At 40.3% G+C, this 23,780-nt stretch overlaps 2 protein-coding genes across 2 annotated transcripts in view; both read right to left on the bottom strand.

The window, feature by feature from the left end:
- The window catches only part of LOC147017155 (interleukin-7 receptor subunit alpha-like), a 39,203-nt gene extending 18,952 nt beyond the window's left edge, over positions 1 to 20,251 (bottom strand). The window contains exons 1-6 of the mRNA XM_085846581.1: positions 19,251 to 20,251; positions 16,150 to 16,282; positions 13,941 to 14,070; positions 13,518 to 13,747; positions 13,004 to 13,161; positions 11,411 to 11,582 (exon numbers count right to left, since the gene is read on the bottom strand). Of these exons, the coding sequence (XP_085702707.1) occupies positions 11,411 to 11,582; positions 13,004 to 13,161; positions 13,518 to 13,747; positions 13,941 to 14,070; positions 16,150 to 16,276 (817 nt within the window). The 5' untranslated portion in view covers positions 16,277 to 16,282; positions 19,251 to 20,251. The remainder of the gene's footprint in view (positions 1 to 11,410; positions 11,583 to 13,003; positions 13,162 to 13,517; positions 13,748 to 13,940; positions 14,071 to 16,149; positions 16,283 to 19,250) is intronic.
- A 133-nt stretch (positions 20,252 to 20,384) lies between these two features.
- Positions 20,385 to 23,780, bottom strand: part of POLE4 (DNA polymerase epsilon 4, accessory subunit) — a 35,580-nt gene continuing 32,184 nt past the window's right edge. Inside the window, exons 3-4 of the mRNA XM_085846580.1 lie at positions 21,779 to 21,820; positions 20,385 to 21,048 (exon numbers count right to left, since the gene is read on the bottom strand). Of these exons, the coding sequence (XP_085702706.1) occupies positions 21,035 to 21,048; positions 21,779 to 21,820 (56 nt within the window). The 3' untranslated portion in view covers positions 20,385 to 21,034. The remainder of the gene's footprint in view (positions 21,049 to 21,778; positions 21,821 to 23,780) is intronic.

Raw genomic sequence — 23,780 nt, 5'->3', positions numbered from 1 at the left:
CTGGGAAGGGCACAGATGGCTTGCTGGATAGCAGGGCGATCCCCACTGTGAGAAGAACGTTAATCAAGGGCAGTTTTTATTTATTTACAAGTGCACACTTGCTCCTGGGTGCAAAAGGCTCCACTTGTAATGGAGCTGGGCTTGAGCCTGATCGTGAGCCAAAGGTGTCAGTTGGCGAGGCGAGATGGTGGTCCCGAGGTGCAGGATAGTGGTGGGTCGTGGTGAGCTCAATAAAATTGATGTGGCTGTGGAGTCGAAGCATAGTTGTTGGGTGAGGTGATGTGGATTGTGGTGGAAGGCTCGAAAGCCGAGCTTGAATGGTGCTGTTTCAATGACAATAAAGTATGGTGTTTATTTGAAGCAGGCAGAGTGGTTATCGCTGGCATTGTGGGAGAATTGTGGTGAAAAAAGCTATGGTGATGGGGATGACAGTTTGGTTGTGGCACGCAGATTCAAATAAGTTTTGGTGCACATATGCAAATTAGGGTGCTAGCAACGTCTGCTCGGTCATGTGGGGAGAAGTTCATTTGCAAGGAAGAAAATGGGGGCGAATGGGGGAAAACCTACCTAATCCCTCACAATGCATATTTCCATTGCAACCCATTAGACACAAGGGAAGGACCCTATCTGAAACAAGTAATAAGGAAATAACTAACTCGAGAACTTCTATAAGCTGAATGCCATTGCATTGGGGTCTCAGTTCTCAGAACCGCGTGTGTGTGTGTGTGTGTGTGTGTGTGTGTGTGTGTGTGTGTGTGTGTGTGTGTGTGTGTGTGTGTGTGTGTGTGTGTGTGTGTGTGTGTGTGTGTGTGTGTGTGTGTGTGTGTGTGTGTGAGTGCCCTTTCTGGCTGAAGAGAAAAAAACTTCACTACCAGACAGCACAACCGACCCCAAGTGTGTTCTCAGATTCTGGAAAGTTGCTTCCCCCAAAGTCAACGGCTGTGTTTGTCTAATATTGTTACGAATCTGGCAGCCATGAGCACTCAACATTCAGGTCCCAAAGTTAATTATGTCGATAAGTATATATACCGTTAGAATCCATCCTCTTCTGTCTAATGTGAATTACATGTGTGCTACGGATTATTTTATAGTTAGGATTTTTACATCGACAACGCCAACAACAACACTCTGCTCAAGGCATTCTTCGCATGCTTGCCAGGTGCATATTGGGGATGGTGCATATTGGGGATGAGGTGCATATTGGGGATGAGGAAGGCCGTTGCCGTAGTTGTACATTTGGACCGACGGGCCTCGGTAACCATCCGCTCGGGTTACACATGGTAACGGCTCGTTCCGCTTGAGGCCTGCCGAGGGTGTGAATTCCCCGGTAAGCTTTGCCGCGTGGGTACTTAGGTATATTGAAGTTGGCAATTAACCCTACTCTACGCAGTCGAATTATTGGCGATTCATGGTCCTGTAAGGGACCCGTACCTTCGGACTTATCCGAGGGTCACGACCTAAATTCTGGTGTGTTCGGTGGAGCCGACTCTACTGCTCCCCCTAGCGGTCGTACTCGCCACCGAGACCCGGCCCCACAACAATATCAAGTCCCATATTATCTGCAGACAGACACAATAGATGTGCGATGATGATGATGATGATGGTGTTTATGTATGTATGACAGCTTTTCAATGTGCCTTAGACACCTGAAGAATATAAAAAAATTCAAAAGATGAGTCTCATTTTACATAAACAGGATCCAAATGGATACATTCAGCGGCAATAATTTATCAATTTGAGAACTTGGATTATTCCTCGATTGGTTCGTTGGACATCAGAAACAATCGACAGAGAGCAGGCAACAAAGGCCATTGTGTTGGTCAACGTGCAACATCCACAATTATGGTACAAATAAAAAGCAGTTAATTTATAAAAGTTAACAAATCGTATTTCCGTCAATAGGTAAGGAAAGTTATTGATACCGGATTGTAGTTCAACAAGTAAACAAAGTTTTTGCCTTACCTTTCAAAGAAGAGTGCCCAGCACTGGTTATTGGTGGACTTTAAAGATCCCACGGTGTCTTTGCCAAAGAGTGTACGAGTTATCACCAGAACCATGAAACAAAATGTAAATTCCTGCCACCTTCATTCAAGTATCCTGCGATGGAGTGGCGATCTGTTCAGGATTGGTTCTAGCCTCAAAACGTTTCTTGACTTGTCGTGAACACCCCGAAGCACTATCAAGAGTATGGGCTAAGAAAGTGTCCCACAGAAATTTGGTTTGACTTCATTGGTGGAAATGCATTTGAGACCCATAATTGAAAAAGAAAAGTAATTTAATTCTCTATAAAGAGGGCTTCCTGAAAATATTTAATAAAGCAATAATCAAGAGGTTGCTGGTCAAAGGAAGTGTTATATAGCAGGAAATGGTTTAGCAACCGAGAAGTAGTTTGAGCAGGAAGATTAGCAGATGGTAAATTTGCTGAATAATATTTCTCGGAAGCAGTTCATGATACAATGTAATGCTAGAAGGGACGGGTTAATGAAGTCGCATAATAATCAGTGCAACATTATCTATTTAGTTATGGGAGATGCGACGAGGAGAGGAGGGAGGGCCGATATACAAATTTGTTGAAGAGAAAGTTAGGGGAGTAAGATTAACAGCATTAAATGATCTCTGAGAAAGAGCTTTAGAACAGGAATATATTACATTTTGAATCTAGAGCGTCCAGAACACGTTCTACTGAGAAAAGCCATTGGGTAATTGAGCATTTTTCTATTTTACAGCCAGCACAGTGTAAGGAGAGGACATAAGCAAGCCAAATAATAACCTGTGGATCATGAGGAGAACAGTATATTCATAGACTTGTAGTTACAGGAAGGTATGTTTACGATGTTAAAAAGTCAAGTCCAGTCCACTCTCAAATACGGTTTTCAGTTTTCATCACCATTATGTTAAAAGAATATTAAATTATGAAGCAATGGCAAGGGAATGGCAGGGTATTCATTAAGAGAGTGATTATATAGTACATCATTTATAAATAATAAAAACAAGTAAAACGAGAAGGACACTCGGTAGAGTGCTTACCTCCGCCATGTAATGCCTGATACTTGAGAACATATCAGGCCCAATACATTTTTGAAATATCATGCTATACAGTGCTCTGTCGTTTTTGACCCTATCTCTCAATGGTGAAGAATCACTTTTGAAAATTAAATAATTCTCGTATCCAGATCCGTATTCAGATTTTCACCAAAACCGAATCAATTTGTCGTGGTCACACACCCAACATGTCCATCAAGTTGCATTCGAATCCGCACACAACTTTTTGAGGTCTCATGCTATATATTAGTTTAGCCCCATCGCTCAATGGTGAAGAATCACTTAAGAAAATCTTGGATCCAAATCCGGATTCGGATCTTCACCAAAATTGAATCAATTCTTCCTCGTCACACACCCAACCTGCCCAACAAATTTCATTTGAATCCATCCACAACTTTTTGAGATATCCTGCACACAGACAGACAAACACAGACAGACAGACAATCAGACAAACAAACAGACAGAAAGGGGTGAAAACATAACATCCTTCACCTTCGGTGGTGGAGGTAATAAATAATAAAAGATATAAATGTAAAATATATAGTCTGCACTATAAAAGAGCCGTTTGTGTATGTTGCCATTTTTCTCAGAGATGGCCCAACAGATCTTCAACAAACCTTTAGAGTCATCAATGAAAGTCGGAGTGTCTTTTTGGATAAAAAAGTTACAAAATCCAGAAAAAAGTTGGATTTTTTTTTTTTTTTTTTTTTTAAATCGCTCTATCTTGCCTAAGCCTTTGTAGCTATTGAAAGGTAATATTAAATGACCCCCAAACCCCATTCCTTCATAGGTGTATGGAAGTGTTTTCGACCCCAACAAAAAATAGAAAAAAAAAAACCAAAAGATTATTTCTTCAAATTGCCAACAGGATTAGAACAGCACCAGGAAATACCAGGTACCTCTCCCTGTAAATAATAAAAATAATAAAACTCATAAAAATTCAAATTAGTAATGAAAAACCGAGATAATAAAATAGTGACATAAAATACTGAGTAATAGAAATGATAATATTGTCATGTCCAGGGGGGGTCAGTTATATCCCACTCCTGACCCAGTTGTCATGTTCGGTCAGGTTAGCTTCACACCAACCTGGACGGATAGCTAAACGGTTTTACCTTGGAGGCTAACAACCTCGATCCTTGGAGATTATGGCGCATGTGGGATGGAGGGCGGCGAGGGTGCGTACCAGACGGAAGCACATGGGCTTATCCTCGAACCCACAACGAATAAACAAACACAAGTAAATTGAACAAATGATGCTTTAATGAACATAAAGTCAATCAGTTATTATGAAAATAAACCAAAAATGCAAATCAAATGTGAGGTAAAACTCAGCCTGACTTGAGATGTCTCCACTTAGTCACAAAAACAAACAAGGGAAAAGACAAAAATAAAAGAAATTCCTCCTTTTGTGCCGGCACTGAGCTGTGTGTCCGGGGATGATCTTTTAGGAGCTTAGCGATCCTCAAAACCACGTAGCCACCATGGAAGACGCACCCAAAATTGCGCCAAGTCGTTCTCTGCAGTCATGTATGCGAGGTGATTCGTGTGGACGGTCTTCCTTCATGAGGGCCCACAACCCACAGTTTCTTCTCATGATCGAGATCGCCACACTGCTCTTCTCTCAGCACCAGGCCCGCTCACAGCAAAGGGGTGCCGCCTTTCTCCTTGAACATACAACGGGACGATTGCTGAGGCTCCGAGACAAGACCAAGAGATGTGCTCCTCTTCTCCTTCTCTTCTCCTCAGCAACGTATAAACTTCACGACCAAGCTGAACAGTCAATGGCTAGCGTCTTATTTCAGTATGTGAACAAATTCACACCAGCACGAACAACGAGAATCTCACAGCCTTCTTGACCGTGTCGAGGAGAGCCAGAGAGGTCCTATGTGTTCTGACCACCGTCTCCACACCATCATCCAACCTCTCGTCTCTCTTGCGCCTCCTTGTCGCTCTTGCACCTCCTTGTCGCTCTTGAGGCACACTGGTCAATCATAAGCCTCGGTGGCGTGGCCTGCCAATTGTCATTGTTAAAACGTCATTTGTTTTTATAGCCGGCCTTGTAAATGCAAAAATGTAGGAAAAAGTCACAGGAGGCAATAACATACTGGGAGAACTGGCCTTAAACCCTACCTAGTTAACACAGCACCACCCCTCATGTGGTGACATGTAACAACTTAAGCTCACAGTTTTCCCAACTTCATTTACATTGAGACATCTCCTACTCGTCCATGGACCATGCTATGCTGTACAATCCTATCTTTACGATGAAATTCCTCCATCTACCCCACAAACATAACAATCTATAAATAACTAAAATAAATAAATAAGCATGAACAAAATAATGAAAACAAATTAAAAAAAATAAATACAACTTACAGCCAGCAAATTAAAAAGAAATAAAACTTAAACTTACAATATAATCTAATATATGAAGAAAGTTTGTTTGTTTGTTCACTTAAGCAAGCGCACCCTGCATGAACCAGTGCAACAAAACTTTGCATGGTTTCTTCTTCCATCCAGAGGAAGGTCAAGGACTATGTTTGGATAAATAAAAGAAATTGAAAAATTAAAATCAGATAATTGGCCTTCAGACCTCGATCGGGTCTTGTGCTAAATCTCTGCCTGCGTCTTTTTCTGGAAGCGATCGAGTAATATGTATTGTGAAGATCTATGTTGAGGTTGTCGTGACTTGTTGTTGACCCAATGGACCATTTCCGCACCAGTATTAATAAAAGAATATTGATTATGTTTATATAGTTTATACACTGTGTATCTAATTTTTTTTTTTTTACATTATTCACTTCCTCTCATGGGAATCACACAGTACTCCCATGCTGAACATTTGCCATTTAAATATTTCTTCTCTATTATTTTTTTCGCCATTAATTCATTTGTATGTAATGTACATGGTTGAGGCTCGTGGAATTTATTTGTTTATTTTAGTTTGTTTTTAATCATCCTTGTATTAATAGTACTTATTTTTTATAATTATCATTTATTTCAATATATATATATATATATATATATATATATATATATATATATATATATATATATAAAATGTATTTTGATTTGTTATTTATTTTATTTATATTATCATGATTATTATTTGTTTTGTAACTTAATTTTATTTATATGATTATATAAAATTTATATTAATATTTATTCTATTGTTATTACTTATTTTATTATTACAGTATTTTTATTTATTATTTTATATTTTCATTTATTTTATTCATTTCCATTTATTTTACTCATACTAACATTGAACTATATACATAACTCGTTTTTTTTTTTTTTAGTAAAACAAAACTTATGTACTGTATGTTTCAGTACAGTAATACAGTTTATTGAGTCAATATTTGAAATTTTTTTTATTCCAGAAACATTTGATTTACTGCTGACAACCAAGCATTAATTTTAGTAATATGCTCACTTATTATGAATTTGTTTTATGTTAACAGAAATGAAGTTTGGTGTTGGCTCAATAGTTAAGGTGGCTGGCTTAAGATCTTTGGGTTTTGAGTTTTGAGTTTGAGCTTCAGTCATGCTGTTGAAATAATACAAGGTGGGTTGACTTCGCCTGTCATTCTTCCGAGGTCGGCAAAATGAGTGCCAGCTTGCTGGTATCCTGCGTCAGAGTGGCGACCCATCCAGGATTGTGTCCAATAGCCAAGGAGACTGCTTCGGCAGCACCAACACTCTGTACAGAGTATGGTCCCAATGGATGGATGGATAGATCTCAAATGGTGAAGAATTAAAAAATTAAATAATTCTCAAATCCAGATCCAGATTCGGATCTTCACCAAAATTGAAACAATTCCTCCTTGGCACACACTCACCCAACTTGTCCACCAAGTTTCATCCGAATGCGTCCACAACTTTTTGAGATATCCTGATATATATATATATATATATATATATATATATATATATATATATATATATATATATATATATATATATATATATATATATATATATATATATATACACATCAGTTTACCCCTATCTCTCAATCGTGAAGAATCATTTCAAAGATGATCAGATCCGGATCCGGATCTTCACCAAAATTTAATCAATTCTTCCTTATCACACACCAAGTTTCATCCGCATCCATCCACAACTTTTTGAGATATCCTGCACACAAACAACCAAACAGACACAGACAGACAGGCAGAGACAGAGACATACAGACAGACAAGGGTGAAAACATAACCTCCTTCCACCTTCGGTGGCAGAGGTAACAATAATCTAAAGATGACCATTTAACAACTGAATCATGTACAGAACAGGAGATAGTTTACATCTTTGAGTTCTTATTTGAGATATGTGCAACTGTTGGGAATTTCTTAAGCTGCGACCAGACATAGTGAGTTGAGTTTGGGGCAAAAGATGGCGATACCTCTCAGAAGTGAGCAAGGATTTAGTAAATCGAGTGGTTATTAAATTATGTCTGTCAGAATGTGAGGCAACATTAAGAGATTTCAAAAGTTCACCAAAGGGCAAGATGTTTGGAAAAACCATCATACATAACACTCTCTTCTGGATACGTTCAATACACTGGGCTTCGGCAACAGTCATGCCAGAAGACTACACAGGTACTCCAAATTCAAGCATCAGAAGAATATACACTTTATAGATCAAAATCAGATCATCAGCCTTGACTCCATTTTCTTTCAGTTGCTCAAAATGTAAAGTTGGTGGGAAGTATGACGAACAAGATGTTGTACTTAATGATTCCACTTGAGATTATTCTGGATGATATAACACCAAGGAGTTTGTGAGAGGAAACAGCTTCTAGTGGGATATCATCAATGTCCAGGTGAACAGGAGATGGGGAATTGCGAAGAAATTAAATCTGTATAAATTTACACTTCATTGGGTTCAGCTTCATATTGTTGTGGATCTCGCCCGCCGGCGTGCGAGCGACCGCTTTTAGCCAATGGCGGCCGTCTCGCCCACCGAACGGACAATCCAGTCGCGGCTTTCCGGATCAACGCCGGAAACCAGCCACGGTTGTGTTATTAAGCACACCACAGCCTAGTCAATATTCTACCCGCGCGCGACAGGGTCAATCGCCAAATTGTCGATATACCTAATTATTCGCGTGGGCAGACTACCGAGAGACTGTACCTCAACGGGGCCGCTGGGACACGAGCACCTTAATGCAGCTCGCTCCGTTTGAGATAACCGAGTGGGGTGTTATCGCGAGACCCGTTGGACCCGATCGCTTTACCGGATATTTAAAAACCAACTATATTTCGAGGGCAATATGGCAGTTCAATTAGGGAAAGAGGACGCAACGAACGGGTTACATTTAAACAAGCACATTTATTCCACACACAACACATATGCAGTCATGTATCAATCAATGCAAAACACTCATGCAGTTATTTAAAGCAAACGCGGGTAAGGGACAAAACTCGAGCAAGACAAAGAGCTACGACCGTCTATTTATTATGTACACACTTAACAGTTCTACTTGAAGACATGGCGCCACAACGTTCATTCAAAAGCAAAGAAAAACCCCAGGACAGACAAGGGGCAGACTGGACCCCTTGGGGTCTTTATTGACACAGAGCCGTGTAGACCGCAGAGGCTCCGCGAGACCGGGCTGGCTACCTTCACCTCGCTGGGGCGACCCGCGACGTCCCGTCTCCACGACCCACGGTAAGGCACGGCTCGGCAGGCCACGCACCTTGGCTCTGCTGCGCTCCGCTCTCTCCTCCTTTCCACATGCCTCCACAACCTCCCGCAGCCGACGACTCAGAGAGCGACCGCGAGTGAGGGAGACCCAGATAGAGAGAGAGCAACCCAGGTAGAGAGCGACCCAGGTAGAGAGAGACCGACCCAGGTAGAGAGAGACCGACCCAGGTAGAGAGAGACCGACCGACCGACAGAGAGCGAGCGACCGCGCGTTCAGTGCGCTCTTTTATATCCACAGCACCTCCCCCCCCCCCGCCCCCATCTCGGCGCGTGGGGGAAAATTCCAGGAGAGTTCGGCTCGGCTCTTTTGGTGTGATAACTGACATTCTTTTTCTTCCTCCCTGCGTCTCTTCCGCACGTTTTTTCGTTGGGGGAGGGAGGGGTGAGGCCGTCGTCCGTTCTCTCCCGACGAATGCCAGGCTTCTCGCAACCCTGCTGAGGTGGCAACGTGGTGGTGGTTACGGTGGTCGTTGTAATGGTCTAGTGGCTGGCGTTTTGTGGTGGTCATGAGGGTGGTGTGGTTGGGTGCTTGTGGTTAAGGTGGTTGTGTGAAGGTGGTGGTGGAGAAGGTGTTGGTGGTGGCGATGGTTGTTGTGAAGCGGTTGATGAGAGCGATGTTGGTGGTGGAGGTGGTTGTTGTGAAGTGATGAGAGCGATGTTGGTGGTGGAGGTGGTGGTTGTGAAGCGGTTGGTCCAAAATAAAGATAGTAAAAGAAAAACGGCTAAATGAAGATTCACAGCCCTATTACACGAATAAATCCCTTAGACGTCGGTGGGGAAATCTATCTGAACACAGACTTATCAGCATAACTGATCTAAGGACCTATATGGTGCTCTGCGAATTTCCACAGCCGTAACAATATCATTATAACAACAATCAGTAAGGGAATGAATACGCGACTAAGTATACTGGTTTACAAAAAAAAATTGTGATTTTGAACATTGTGTTTACATACGTATGAACATTGTGATTTTGGTCCAATATCAACAAGGCTGAGATCATCAACATATTTTCAGGGATTATCTGAAGTAATACATGCATCATTAACCATTGCCAGAAAAATAATGGGACCTTGTGTTGTGCCCTGCGGTACACCACATGTAAGGTCAAGAGAAGTTGATGTTGATCTGCAGTCTTGAACAGTTTGCGATCGACGTGACATAAAAAATATACTGCAGATTGTCAGCAAAACCACACGATCAACACCAAGTTGGATCAGATTTTCAACGGCAATAATATGATTTACATGATCAAAGGCTTCACTAATGTCAATGGTGCACAAGTTTGCATGATTGTCAAGCTTGTCAATATCTCAATGAATACTGTCAAGCAAACTCACAAGGTAGTGCACAACTGAATTACCTTTCAGGTTGCCATACTGTTGGCAATCAATGCCATGTTATACATCCCTCATCACCCAATTGGCAAGAAACCCCTTCAATACTCATGCGATTACAGGTGTGACAGAGATCTGGTGGAATTGATAGTAATTAATAAAAGGTACACTTCGGTAATGGGCATACTAAGGCGGTTTTCCAAATCTGGGGAAAACATCCAAATCTGAGACAAATTAAGTTTTTCAGTAAGAGGTTCCAACATCTCATATGCAAATTCCTCTCAGAGTCGTGTTGGACAGTCATCTGGATGGCTGGCTTTGGATGTGTTGTTTAGTTAAACAGATAAACATCAAACGTCGCTCAATGATTGGGGGTGGGCGTGCTGGCAGACAAAGCGTGAACACAGATATATTCAGAGGAGGTAAGTCTGAGCAATTTTGGACAAAGTGTAGATTAATTTAATTTGCAATGTTAAAGGCAATGTATTACTTTCAGCAAAACAAAACGATTGCTTCTGAAGTCCAGTTAAATGACGGATTTGTTGATGACATTTCCCTTGTTCCTGTTTGTTTTAAGTGCTCAATATTTCTAGTGTCAAAACTAGTTTTCGCAAACTTTATTGTCCTTTGCACTTTGTTGCAGAGACTATGGTATGCATCATCTCCCTGTTTAAAAGCGGCATCACGCTGCATTATCAACCTGCGTAAACCATTGTTCATCCATGGTTTATCATTTATCTGACATTTCAATAACATTAATTCAACATGTACTGAGTGTTGAGAAAATTGTTGAGCCATACCACTGAGACGATCACGCTGACTTCGTATTGACCAATCCAAGTGTGTTATCAATTGTCCAAAAATGCGAACAGAAGAGTCACGAAAGGGCCGTGAAGAAATACTACAAGCTGGTATTGATGGATGAGGACGAAGAGTAACAACTGCATCATCACTTGTAGTTATAGGACAAATTCTCTGAACAGTAAGATGAAATTTTCCTTCATCCTTTTGTCTCTACAATCTGTTGATGTACTTAATATTTTGACTGAGAATATAACGAAGATTATCCATTTATGTGCTTAAAGCTTTTGATTAAAAAAAAACTACTGTCGGAATGCTGGGAAGTGGATGAGACATGGGAATGATGAGCCAGATGTTGAATAATTGAACATCCATATCAGCCATGATAAAACTCTTCAACAGTTTTTCATGAAATCTGACAAGAATCTCATCAGATATCAAGATAATATTTTTGTAAGAGAGTGAGTTGCTCTTGTGTATATGTGACTGTGCAATGTGCAAAGCCCCAACAAACCCACCAGGGCAGGAAGCTGCAGAGAAGGTTTTCTCAAGTACGGATGACCAGGAACTCCAAAAGCCTTTGACGTAAGAACCTGAGGGCATGGCACGTACTCGGAATGCATAACGATGTCCACGCAGAAGCTCTTGTTTGGAGAAATGTCGCTTGTGGTTCTCTCCGACATCAGTTGTCTGCATTCAGGATAGGCTCAGGTTTTATGAGTACTCCCAACAGAATAAAACATGAGAACAAACTGTCATCTGGGTTGTCATTTTTTAGGCAGGGCGTTACATCATGGAGAGCGCCATCAATCGGAGGGACGTTCAGCTGTCCCATCTGCTTGATGATTTATATTCATCACATTATTTGCTCCCTTGAATCCTCTGTTGCTCGTAGAAAACCAGGGAGCACCAATAATGTGAAATAAAGAAATCCCTAAAGCTATTATTCCAGCAAAACTCGTCTTTAAGACCATTTGTTCCGATGAGACTTTACAGTATAAAGCAAAGGCTTGACATTCTTCGCATTGCTTTGCGAAAGCTACTTAATTTTTTTACAGATTTGATGGTGTCCAACAAAACAACCCACATTGTTTTCTGTTGCATCATTGCTGAGGAGCAGCTGTGCCAAATGCAATGCCCCTCCACACTCGGACAATTGTTTTGAATTTGTTTGGGGTATCGACGATAAGTCGTCTCCTCTTGGTGAAAGATGTACACCGTGGCGTCTTTAACTATGGTTACCATACATCCAGTTTTTCCCGGACATGTCCTTTTCGGTCCTTAAATCTTCGTCCGGCCAGGTTATTTAAATATTAAGACATGTCAGGGATTTTGCCACTTTTTTGCTTTTGCATTTTCAAAGGGATAAATTTTAAGATTTGGGATACTTTTTTTCCCCCTTATTTAAACGGTTAAATCATTTTTGTACATTTTATTACAGTGATAAAATGTAGTTGTGCAATGGCCGAGTCAACCCCATCTGGTGTTAATTTAGCGGCCAACGGGGATCAAACTCAGGACCCTAAGATCCTAAGCCAACACTAGGCTTGTAAATTCACTGCAGAACTGAAGACAAAATTCCCGTGTTTTTCAAAGTGGTCGAGAAGAATGTGAAGCCGAGTGCTTGGTATGTAGAGCTGGTACGTACGCCTCTATGGCAAATGAAGGTGCTGTATTGATTTCGAATCTCATGTGGACCCAGACAAGCACAACATTTCCAATAATAATTCAGTATTTTGACAGGGAGAACGGCGGTTTGCAGTCAAAATTAATCAAGGTCCGGAACACACCTAATAACATTGCTGATATGATTGTTCAATACATAAAGGGAACTTTTTTCAAGAGTCTCCTCTCTTTTTTTGGAGTGTTCTCTTGTTTGAAAGTTAAAATATGGTAACCCTACTTTAACCTCCACAAATGACCAGTGCTGGCAGATGGATCTTAAGGCTTTACGTCCATCAGCTAGATGGTGCTCTTTGTGATGCATCGCCCTACATGCGAAACACCAGGATGACTTTATAGTTGGGTCGAGATTTGAACCCAACATGGACAGCTTGAAGTTATCTTTGTGAGCTCTAGCTTGAGGTGGTAAAAGCAAAGTAAACTCTCACCTTCCAGTGGCCGTCGGACTGTCTGGAAATGTTAACCTGAAACTTGAGGTTGCTGGCGATGAAATCTGATTTTGTGTAGCAAGTTTTCCAGCTGAGTTCAAAACCACCATTGTCCTGCAATGGTTGCAGTGACAAACCAACCGGCACTCGTGGTTTCACTGGAACACAGCATTTCACCGGAACAGCGAGTTAATTTGGGATAGCCAAATATGGTGACTGGCTATAGAGGACAAGGGATTACTGGGGCCTTAATCCTTGAAGAACCTGAACAACTAGGGGATTCTAAATTATGATATTTCATGAAATGGGATTCACAGGATAGAGTGGAGAAAGACAACAGTGCAGACATCAATATGACGTTGACCATGGATGGAAAGTTAAAATGCCGAGTGAATTTGCAATATGGAGGTGTATGAAGAAATAATGTGATTTTCCAAAGAAAGGAGAAAGAGCCATATGTGCCAGGAGTTTGCAATTCAGCAGTGAGAAAACAAGAGCTATGAGAATTGCTTACCAATTTCCCTGAGATAAAAGGTGGTCCAACTCGGTCGACCCTTTTTGCTGCTCGAACCGGTTCCTCCTACGCCTGTGCTAGGAAAGGGCTCCAAAAAGGCACTGTAGGGCTCAGTGTAAATTGGATAATTTGGATCAATGAGCTGGAACTCACACCCATACCAGGCATCAGCATGTGCAACTTCAAACTGCATATGCTTCCTGCAGGTTAACGCTTTCCTGGCTCGATCACTGTGAAAGCAAATTAAAGACAATAGCACAAAAAACTGGGGTCGAGGTGTGGGTGATGGACATTGCAGCATGTACAGGTCATGGTGGGCAAGGCTTGACATGTTTGTGGCATTTTCTTCAGTGTGGATAATTTGCACGTGTAGCTTGTGGTATGTGGTATGATGTGCAAGTTCTGTTTCAGAGCTTTACGTGCCCAATCGTAAGTACGAGACGCAGGCTCTCCTTCATGTGCCACACACATGTGAGAACTTCTGAGAATTCCATTCTTGCAAAGCATCTCATACAATTGCACTGGGCGGCCTCGATTGTGACCTCTGCGAATTCTGTGAAAAACGAAGCAAAAGCAACAGATTTATAGTTTTTACAATAGAGCATGTCCTATCAATATGGGACTTTTGAAATGACGTATGGATCCCAAATGAGGCCTTTTGTGCATGTGCTGTGTGCGTGTTTGCACTGACTCAGTTCTGCTCGCCGGGTACCTTCAACCTGCCGTTGCTAGCACGAAATCTACAATTCAAACCGTCTTTTAAACATAATTTTCAGCATTTAGCAAAAAGAGTTGAAATTTCAAAATGGTTTACCGTAATTGTTCTGTTCCTCAATGCAAATCAGACTCGTAAGAATATAAGATATATGAAAAATATCCATGGATTTAAGTTAGGCTGTCTGAAAAGAACAAGAATTGCAAAGCGGATATTTTGAGTCGGTCAGTTTTTTAGTTCAGCGGTGTTGTCTAAAAGTTGAATGAGTGTTATTGGATGTGAAATCCTCCAAAGAAGACTGGTAGTTACTTTATTGTTTGATAAGTTTGTATCTTGGGAGAGTTTTTAGAGGATTTGCGTTGTATTAACTGTGGAGTGTCCGTGTTATCCCTACACAGGAAGTCTAACTCTGATATTGCATATATAACCAGAGAGTTGGTGTCAAAGACACCCAATGCTCGCCTGTTTATACATTTATCGTTTTTAAAAGACTAGTCTAATAATTAATATTTTTTTATAAACCATTGCAGTGAAGTCTGATCCAAATAATTTTAAAGCAATATATGTATTTGTATATTGTAATCAGTAACAAGAGAGCAAGTGAGCACAATATACGCCCGAACAAGAAGGTATATACAGAATTGTGCTACTACATGGAAAACAGCATCCTGGTTTCCATGGCAACCACTTTAGATGACGAACGTATGTCGCGACACACAGCCTCCACAGTCTGTACCTATGTACCAAATATGAAACGTGAAAGTTGAAAACTTGGGGAGTTAGAGTGCGGACAGGAACGGATGGACAGACGACAGGTATCACATTATACGCCCCGATATATATATATATATATATATATATATATATATATATATATATATATATATATATATATATATATATATATATATATATATATATATATATATATATATATATATATATATATATATATATATATATGGGGCATATAAAAAAATAGTGTGGTAGATAAAAACATTAGAAAGGAAAAAATAACTTGCACCAAAAACTTTAACATTTTCACGCTCACGCTGACGCTGACGCTCACGCCGGGGATATCGCTATAGCTCTCTGTTCTTCGAACAGGCGAGCTAAAAATGGTGGAATTTTCGACCACTCCACCTACTTCCCTGCTTGAATGCTATAAATACATCACCTCCAAGAGACTGTCTTCTCCCCGATAAGCAGGTCTTTAGCTTAAGTCAATACAAAGTCAAGGCTCATGGAAGAGCCAGAACACAGAATGGACCAGAACATAACAGAATAAGAACACAGTGGAAATTAGGAAAAGCACCAATAGTAGGGTAGAGGGATACAACGGAGGGATCATTCAAGGAAGAATGACCATGAGGAAGTATGAGATCAAGGGGAGATGGAGGGGGCCACATGGGGTGAACAAGCTGGATACAAGTTCAAACACAGTGATTGGTTGTTAGATAAGCAATCAGAAAGTGCCACACCTGCAGAGAAACTATAAAGTGTAGGTGGTGATATAATTGTAGTGTGGTGAATGCTATGGTTCCATGGAAGGAAACATCAAATGACAAGCATATAATAATCAAAATCTTAAATCTGCCAAAGCTTGCCTGCCACCACGCTTGTGATGTGACTTTGCTGAATGCTTAGTATCTATGGACACTTCATCTCTCCAGACCTCCTTGGAACACTAACGGACAGACAAATGGGTCTTAAAAGAGCTTGGCTGTTGAGGTAGGGGAGCACAGTATTCGTTGCTTTGTTAACTTTTGGGTTTTTTTTCATCATTTTACTGCCATGTGTTTGCCTTCAACGTTTCCTTAAAATATATTGATGTTATTTCTCTACTCTCCACTCAAGTTTACTTGCAATGTCTTAGCCTGTCCCATCACATCTTACCTCTTCATCCCTTCCTCTTACCTTCGAGGCTGGCTTCCCATGGCCCTTCTATTGTCGCCGAGATGTGGACTAGTGACACCAACAGCATCACTACTGCGACAATTGATGTCAGAGATGGCAGCACAGGGATGGAAGAGCCCCAAGACATTTTCACCTTTGAAATAGTACAACAAGAATAATAGAATAAAACAGTGAAAATAGCAGGCAGAGATAAATGTATATGGAGGAATGATTATAGGAAAGAGAAAATGAATTTTAGGGCTAAATCACAGTGAACGGCACACATTGGGTTTTGCACTACTGCCTATATGCTGTCCTTCAGAAGGGGCATTAAACCAGCTGTAACATCTGCTAGCATTTACTGGTGAATGTTAACTAAAGCTACAGTGCCTTTCGAAAAGAGCAAATCTTTATGTGCTGCCACCCTGACAGAGTTCCTGCCCTGACGTACAGGGTCACTGCATCAGTTACACAACTCTGTCTCGGAAAACAAGGCGATCAAATTCATGATTGAATCAGTCAAGTATGCATCGACAGTCAATAACAATCTACATATCAAGGCTCAAGTGTATCTACTGTGTATAAATATACATATATATATATATATATATATATATATATATATATATATATATATATATATATATATATATATATATATATATATAGAAACTCATTCGAACCACTCAATCAATTTGTGTGACAGAAATGTTTGTATTATGATCAGTGCAAATCATGAGAACACAGCAACTCACATACAGTTATTATCCTCAGTTAAAACAAGACTGTGTTTCTGTAGCGGTGTGGTGATGCGAGCACAGCGAGCCGATCCATGCTAGTGTGTGTGTGTGTGTGTGTACAATATATATATATATATATATATATATATATATATATATATATATATATATATATATATAAAATTATATCGAATTGTATATTGAAAAACAAAAAACTGGCACATATTGGATTATTGTTTCTCATTTCTGGAACGCTTTGACCATCCCATGTATTGTGCGATGCAACAACAGGTACTGATGATGATCCAATTCAAGGAGCAAGACTAAGTGAAGATCCACGAGAATTAAAGGAATGCGAAAAGCGAACCATATGACTTGTGAGTGGAGAACATGAGAGAAAAACAAGAAGAGAGTCAGAAGAAGAGAGAATACTTCCCAAAATAGCAGATGGTGGTGGTTGTGGATGGCTATGTTGATAAGAATTGAGACAAAGCCACAGGACAATTTATCATAACTATCCAAATTTCTTATCTATGGTGGAATGAAAAACTTTGATGTAGATTTATCAAAGTGAGCTTCTATTCTTTGAAGAACAGATGCCAAAGCTGACAGATGAGCAGCAGGAGCTCCATCCAAAGTTGAGAAGCAGACTCCATTTAACTGCCAAGTAAAAGCCATCTAAACTGTAAACATCACAATTTAGAATGGATTTGTTCCAATGAGGATCCAAAGAGGAAATTGCCTGGAAGAGAGGGAAACCCCCCCCCCCCCAAAAAAAAAACCTTGAAATATGAGCATCACAAGCTCGATACGAAAGATCAGACTCTTCTCTCGGAAATTCTGATTCCAGAAAAAAAAAGATTCAAAACCTGGTGTTGGCTTCGCGATTAGGGTGGTGGCTTGGGATCCGAAGGTCCTGAGTTCAAGGCCCGTTGGCTGCTGAATTAACACCAGGGGGTTGACTCAGCCTGTCATCCTTCTGAGGTTGGCGAAATGAGTACCAGTGTAGCAGCCAAAAGGCTGCACATGAAGTGAAGGGGTATTGATGGATTGATTACATCTGGTATTGGTGTGGTGCAGGCATGATGGGCCGAATGGCCTCTTCCTGTGCATAATTTCCTTGTAATGTTTTGGCTCTTTTGCAAGGAAATTATATTTAGGTACTATTTATGAAAATTTATAAATAAATTTTCAACGTGTTCTGATCCAGACCGTTTATCAACCTTTAAACATGCAAGATGAGAAAGAATTTCAGCAATATTGTTTCAGATTGACCAGAGAACAAGAGTGAAGTAGAATCATCCATGAAATGAAACCAAGAGATAACAAGAGTATTAAATGGTGGGTTATAAAGGTATAAGTAATTCAAATTACAGGATGAAATACATTGTCTGAAGAATGCCAGGAGAAACGAGACCGTACGAGGAAGAATGGCTCCAATATAACCAAAAGGCGATTTTGAGAGAGACAGTATAACAACCCATCAATGCATAAGGAGAAAAGTTTGGAGAGAAAAGACAAAAGGAATATCGAGTCAAAAGGATGAGTAATAGCCATTTCTGGGTCATAAGTATCCTGCACAAGGCAGAATGACCAAGAAGAAGCACAGATAGATAAATATAACATCAGTGGTGAGTTAATGAAGAGATGAGACTGGTATAACTGTGATGATGGATCCATAACTTTCCATCTACTTGAAATACCATTCGACAGCAGTCAATTTTGATAAGCCTGTGTAACAACTTTCTCCCAAGGTTAGGCACACAACTGTCTCTTCTGCCGAATATCCATTAATTTTAGCATCGCTACGACACTCAGGTGAATGACATTTTGGATATGACCATCTTTATCGCTGTTTGACGAGCACTCTGTTACATTTTAGCCTTTCCTTTTTCCTGTTACGAGTTCAACCGTGCTGCGCTCCACATCTTTATGGTTCTGAAAAGGTTTATATAATCTCTCCTGATAAGGCCAACTTACACATATCCTGGATAAAATTCAAACCAGGGGTGGCAGTACCTGGTGTCAGCTTTGCCTTCGAGGTTGACAGACTAAAACGTTCTAATAAAAACACCAGTGTGTTAAATATTATTGTCAGCAACACACCAAAAGTCAGCTGCTCTGTGTCGATATGAATAGGTACACATTAATGGAAAAATTATTCTGTTGCACTCATCTTTGAAAGGCAGCTGTTTTATGGAAAGAGTGCTGCAATGAATACAGTGAAGGTAAGAGTCCAAGTAAATAAATATCAAGACCAAATTACATCTCTCGCCGATAATTGTAGGAAAAAGCAATCAGCTCTCACCGAATGAATTATCCACTGGTGGCTAGGATCTTTATATAATTGATCTCCCCGTTTTGAAACAGTAAAGGGCTTACCTTGTTCAGCTCTTCTTAGTTGCTTTCTTTGGCTAGAAGACCAGTGGGATAAAATCGATATACTAGATACTAAAAACTTACCCACGGTGGCAGAATGGCATTTCAGAATGCATTGTCCTCAAGAGACAAAATGCATCTATCTCATGGTACCCATGACTTGCCTCTATCGTGGCTGGTGATACCACCTTTTAGAGCGCAAGATTAGTATCGGTATAATCAGCATGTTGCAAATGGCGTGAGGTTTAACCACAAACACACGCACACCCTCCATCAGGTTTATTTCCTTTCCACTTGGTTTGCGTTGTAAGAACGTCAACAATCATTTTAAAACGTTTTTTTTATTTAAAAGTATCATTATTTGTTATTGCGTGTGGATTTTGTTCTCCTTACAAAACCACTTGCAGTTATGTACTAGTTTTGAACAAAATAAAAGCTGTCACAGATTGACACACAGCTAAACGACTGTTCATCATGCATTACTGATAAAGTTATAACTGCTATCCCAGTGATAGACTCCTTTGTTGGCTCAACAGACTCTTGAGCGTCTGTATTATACGTGTTTGACTGCGGTCAAGAATAAGGACTTCACTCGGAAGGCAATGGCAAGCCACAGTGTACACTTTGCCATGAAATTGGTTTAGCATCATGTGATCTCCTCCTGAGGATGATATAAGGGACAGACGGGTCTGTGATCAAAATCTCTCCATTCTTTGTTGCTTTATGTGGTCAAGCAGAAAAAAATATTGCCTATGACCACTTGATTATCCAAGTTTGCTTTAATGGATTACTTTGATCTGTTTTATCAAATACCTTTGTACAAGATACATTCCTTGAAAGATACTTGTTTTCATCCCCCAAGTGACCTTTGTGAAGTTCCTTTTTTACTATACTTGTGAATATATTTCCATCTCCTGTATAGTTTTCATCAGCAGTGTAAAACTTTGCACCAGTCAGTATCTGTTGCCCTGCTACTTGAACATGTATAACTATTCGCTCTGTTTTCAACCCCTGCATTCATCCTTCCAACGCCCCCTAATCGACCCCCCTTCTTCCTCCACCCCATTCCTCAATACTTTGTACAGAAATTATTCTCCTGGTCAGTTTATGAGAAGTTTACTCAAAACAAAAACAGAGTAGATTTTTCTTCTTCTTTTTATTTCCAGATATAAAAAGGTATGAAGAACATTTAAAACACCACTAACATTCAGAAAATCCATTCATACTGTCCTGTGTTGGAGAACGATCGATTTTTTTTTTCACGCATGGTTATATAAAAGGTTTTTCCTTTTGCTTCATAAATCAGCTTAGTCAGGAAATTGCACTCCCAAGGACAAAATGATCAATTCCATGACAATTTGATATCAATAACATCACCTGTTCCTGACAATGATGTCAAAAGATTGATACTAAAGCCAAATGCAATGTAAAATATTGCACGCACAAACTCCAATAAAGTAACACACACACACACACACACACACACACACACACACACACACACACACACACACACACACACACACACACACACACACACACACACACACACACACACACACACACACACACACACACACACACACACACACACACACACACACACACGACAATCATTAAAATAAGTTGGTACAAACGTATACGCAAATGAGGAACAAACCTATTACCAAAATACATGGAAGATAATTATTAATTCAACACAAAATATAATAATATGCACATACAGCTCCACACCCTTGCTCAACAGCTGTATATTAGCCAAATGTTGCATTGTTTGAAGAGGTTGCTCAGTCCAACGTGCCTGCAAGGAGAGAATGAAAGTTTCAAAATGTAGACATCTGAAAAATATTGAAATGTTACATATATGCAATGGTATTAAAGATCTGGATTCTAAATTTCCGAAAATTAAGAATGATCATGTTGCTGTCATTTTGTGATAAAAACACCCAGCTGGCTCACAAATGACCTTCAGAAAGGAGGTAATCTGCCTCTCTCACCACGTCTGATCTTCAAATGGTTCTAGTCCCGATGGTCGACTCGAAGTACCTTCGGCAAAAAAAAAATCCCTCCCCTGAATTTGTGGGTGAATTATTCATCTTCTTGCGTATTTTCTTCTTGCATATGCAGTACAAGGCTGCCAGTCGCATAATTTGCTAGGAGCGCAGCTGTGCCCCCTTTAGATTAGAGCAGGAATTTGGCATTTGTTCAGGGTGTCGGCGATAGCTTGCCTACTCCGCGAAGGACACCATGGAATCTTCAATGTCCACCAACTAATTCTGGCAGATGGGCATCCAGTTTAACGTCCATCCGAGGGACGTTGTACACACTGAAGCCAAGTCCTGTTTGCGAAACCCCAGAATGGTAGTTTATAGCTGGGCTGAGATTCGAACCCAGATCACAGGTGAGTGTGCACACCCTCAGGGTCATTGTCATGCAAGAAGCAACACAATATATATTATGTTCAAGCTCCGATAAGAGCAACATCCCAGAGGCAGAGAAATAAAAATATAAAAGGTTAGAGGCTCACTCACCTTCGAGAAATGCAAATTCATCTGCCGTGTCGATGACACTGTCTGGTGGTGATCAACAAAACAAAACGAAGCAAGTCATTCGTACAAGATATTTTAACAGCAAAATCAATGTCTCCATTTGTACAAATTTTTTTATTGTTGCATACAAAAGTCTAGGCTAGTGGAAGAATTAGAAAACAGATGCCAAAGGCAGCACCATGACAGTGGAGCAGCAGTTGGCCACAACAAGCAAAAGAATGGGGATTGAGGAGAAATGGGTGGGGGGGGGAGGGGGTGAAGCTGCAAGAGGGTTGTGCCAGGTAAGGTTTATGGGAGTAAAAAAATTATTGCCAGGAGGGATGGGGGATAACCTGAGATAGTCCTTGGGCCATGGGGTTTATCGGTATCGAATTAGTGGCAATTGTTTATGATGTTTTTCAGTTGGGTACATGTCTCAGGCATCATTTAAGCCTGGGTAGCCCTCGCAATATGGTAGCTTAATAGTGGTTACCCTCGATAGTCTATTTTTTAGGTAGTATAAGTGATGAAAATTGAAATTTCATTAAAATTTTACAAAATATTGACCACAATGACCAAAACTTGCTTTCAATATGAAGCAAATAAATTATCAATGATTTGTAAACACAAAAAATATTTTAAAAATTGATTAATTTTAAGATTTTTCCATTTTTACCACAAAATTAGCAAAAAAATAGCCTCACATTTGATTTTGCGTATGGACGTTTTATTCAATATTCATAAAACTAATGGAGATAAAGCTGTGCTTTATGCATGAAAAACATCCTCAATCATTGCTAGTAACTGGTAATGCATCAGAAATTCAGAAACATATTTGGCTTTTTAAATATTTTACATTTAGCTACCCTACCCCCCTAAATTAGAAAAATATGCTTTTTTCATCCATTTGCTTAATGATGTACCATACAACATGACATGGCATATTAGATTACTGGTTATCACTCTTGTCTATTTGTTAACATCACTAGGAATTTAATAGGTTACCAAAGCACTTTGGAGCACTACAAACACTATAAACTAAGGCACTTTAGAAAGTCAATCTTCCTCCTCATATTCCTCATCCATTTCCTCATGGAAGTCTGGTCCTTCGTCATTTTCCTCATCATTTTGTAGTCTGTTTTCACAGGTTTGTAACTTGCACATCAAAGTGCACTTCAGCCCATTTCCTATGCATGAGCAACGTGGAGCTTTGCAAACTCTACGACAGTTACAACTCAGTAGATCAAGAACTGTCTGTGGAGCAGGCAATCCAGTCATCCACTTGACACCTAGGGCACTGTTGTCTTCTGGAGTCCAGCCATGTCCAACTGGATCAGGAGCACAAATCTCTTGCTCTAAGCTACGTCTCCAAATGGCTGCCTGGTAGTTAGCACGGAGAGTGTGTTGATACAGTGTATCATGACATGGAGGCAGTTGTGAAGACTCCCCTTCCCCTTTTCGAGTGCAGAGCATCAGATAGCGACATTCATTGATATCACAACAGCTTAGCAGTTGTGGCAGATACATTCTGCAAGTGAAGGCCTCTAAATCTCTGAACTGTTCATCTGACAGCTCCCAAAATTCCCCCAGATTGCCCAGACATTTATAGAAATCTGGACATAATTTTAATGGCTTCACCTTGACCTTTCCAGCAAAGGCACTTACAGTATCACAACATGTGAATGCATGCAACCCAATGATGGCTTTGCACACATCATCACCATGGTGCAAGGCCATTTTGTTTATGTCAATGTACTGTTGACGTGATTGGGTACCTCTTCGTTGATATACTGCACATCCAATAGTACCATTCAGGGCCAGAGCAAGGACCAGGATATCAGTGTCTTCAGCTGTAATGACCACAGCTTTGTAGCCATGATCTGCAGAATGCTTGGTGTGCTGTATGTAGATTGGATGCTTGTAGTCACGTGATCGGGGTTTATATTATGTCCCGCCCGCTAGGCGGCTCGCCCTGTACATTCGTGCCGCGCAATAAAGCAGAGTT

Source organism: Eptatretus burgeri, chromosome 11 (assembly GCF_056783735.1).
Source record: "Eptatretus burgeri isolate ZD-2024b chromosome 11, Ebu_testis_v1, whole genome shotgun sequence".
NCBI lineage: Eukaryota > Metazoa > Chordata > Myxini > Myxiniformes > Myxinidae > Eptatretus > Eptatretus burgeri.
Note: the sequence above shows the minus strand (reverse complement) of the source record. Positions and strands in the feature narration are given on the sequence as shown.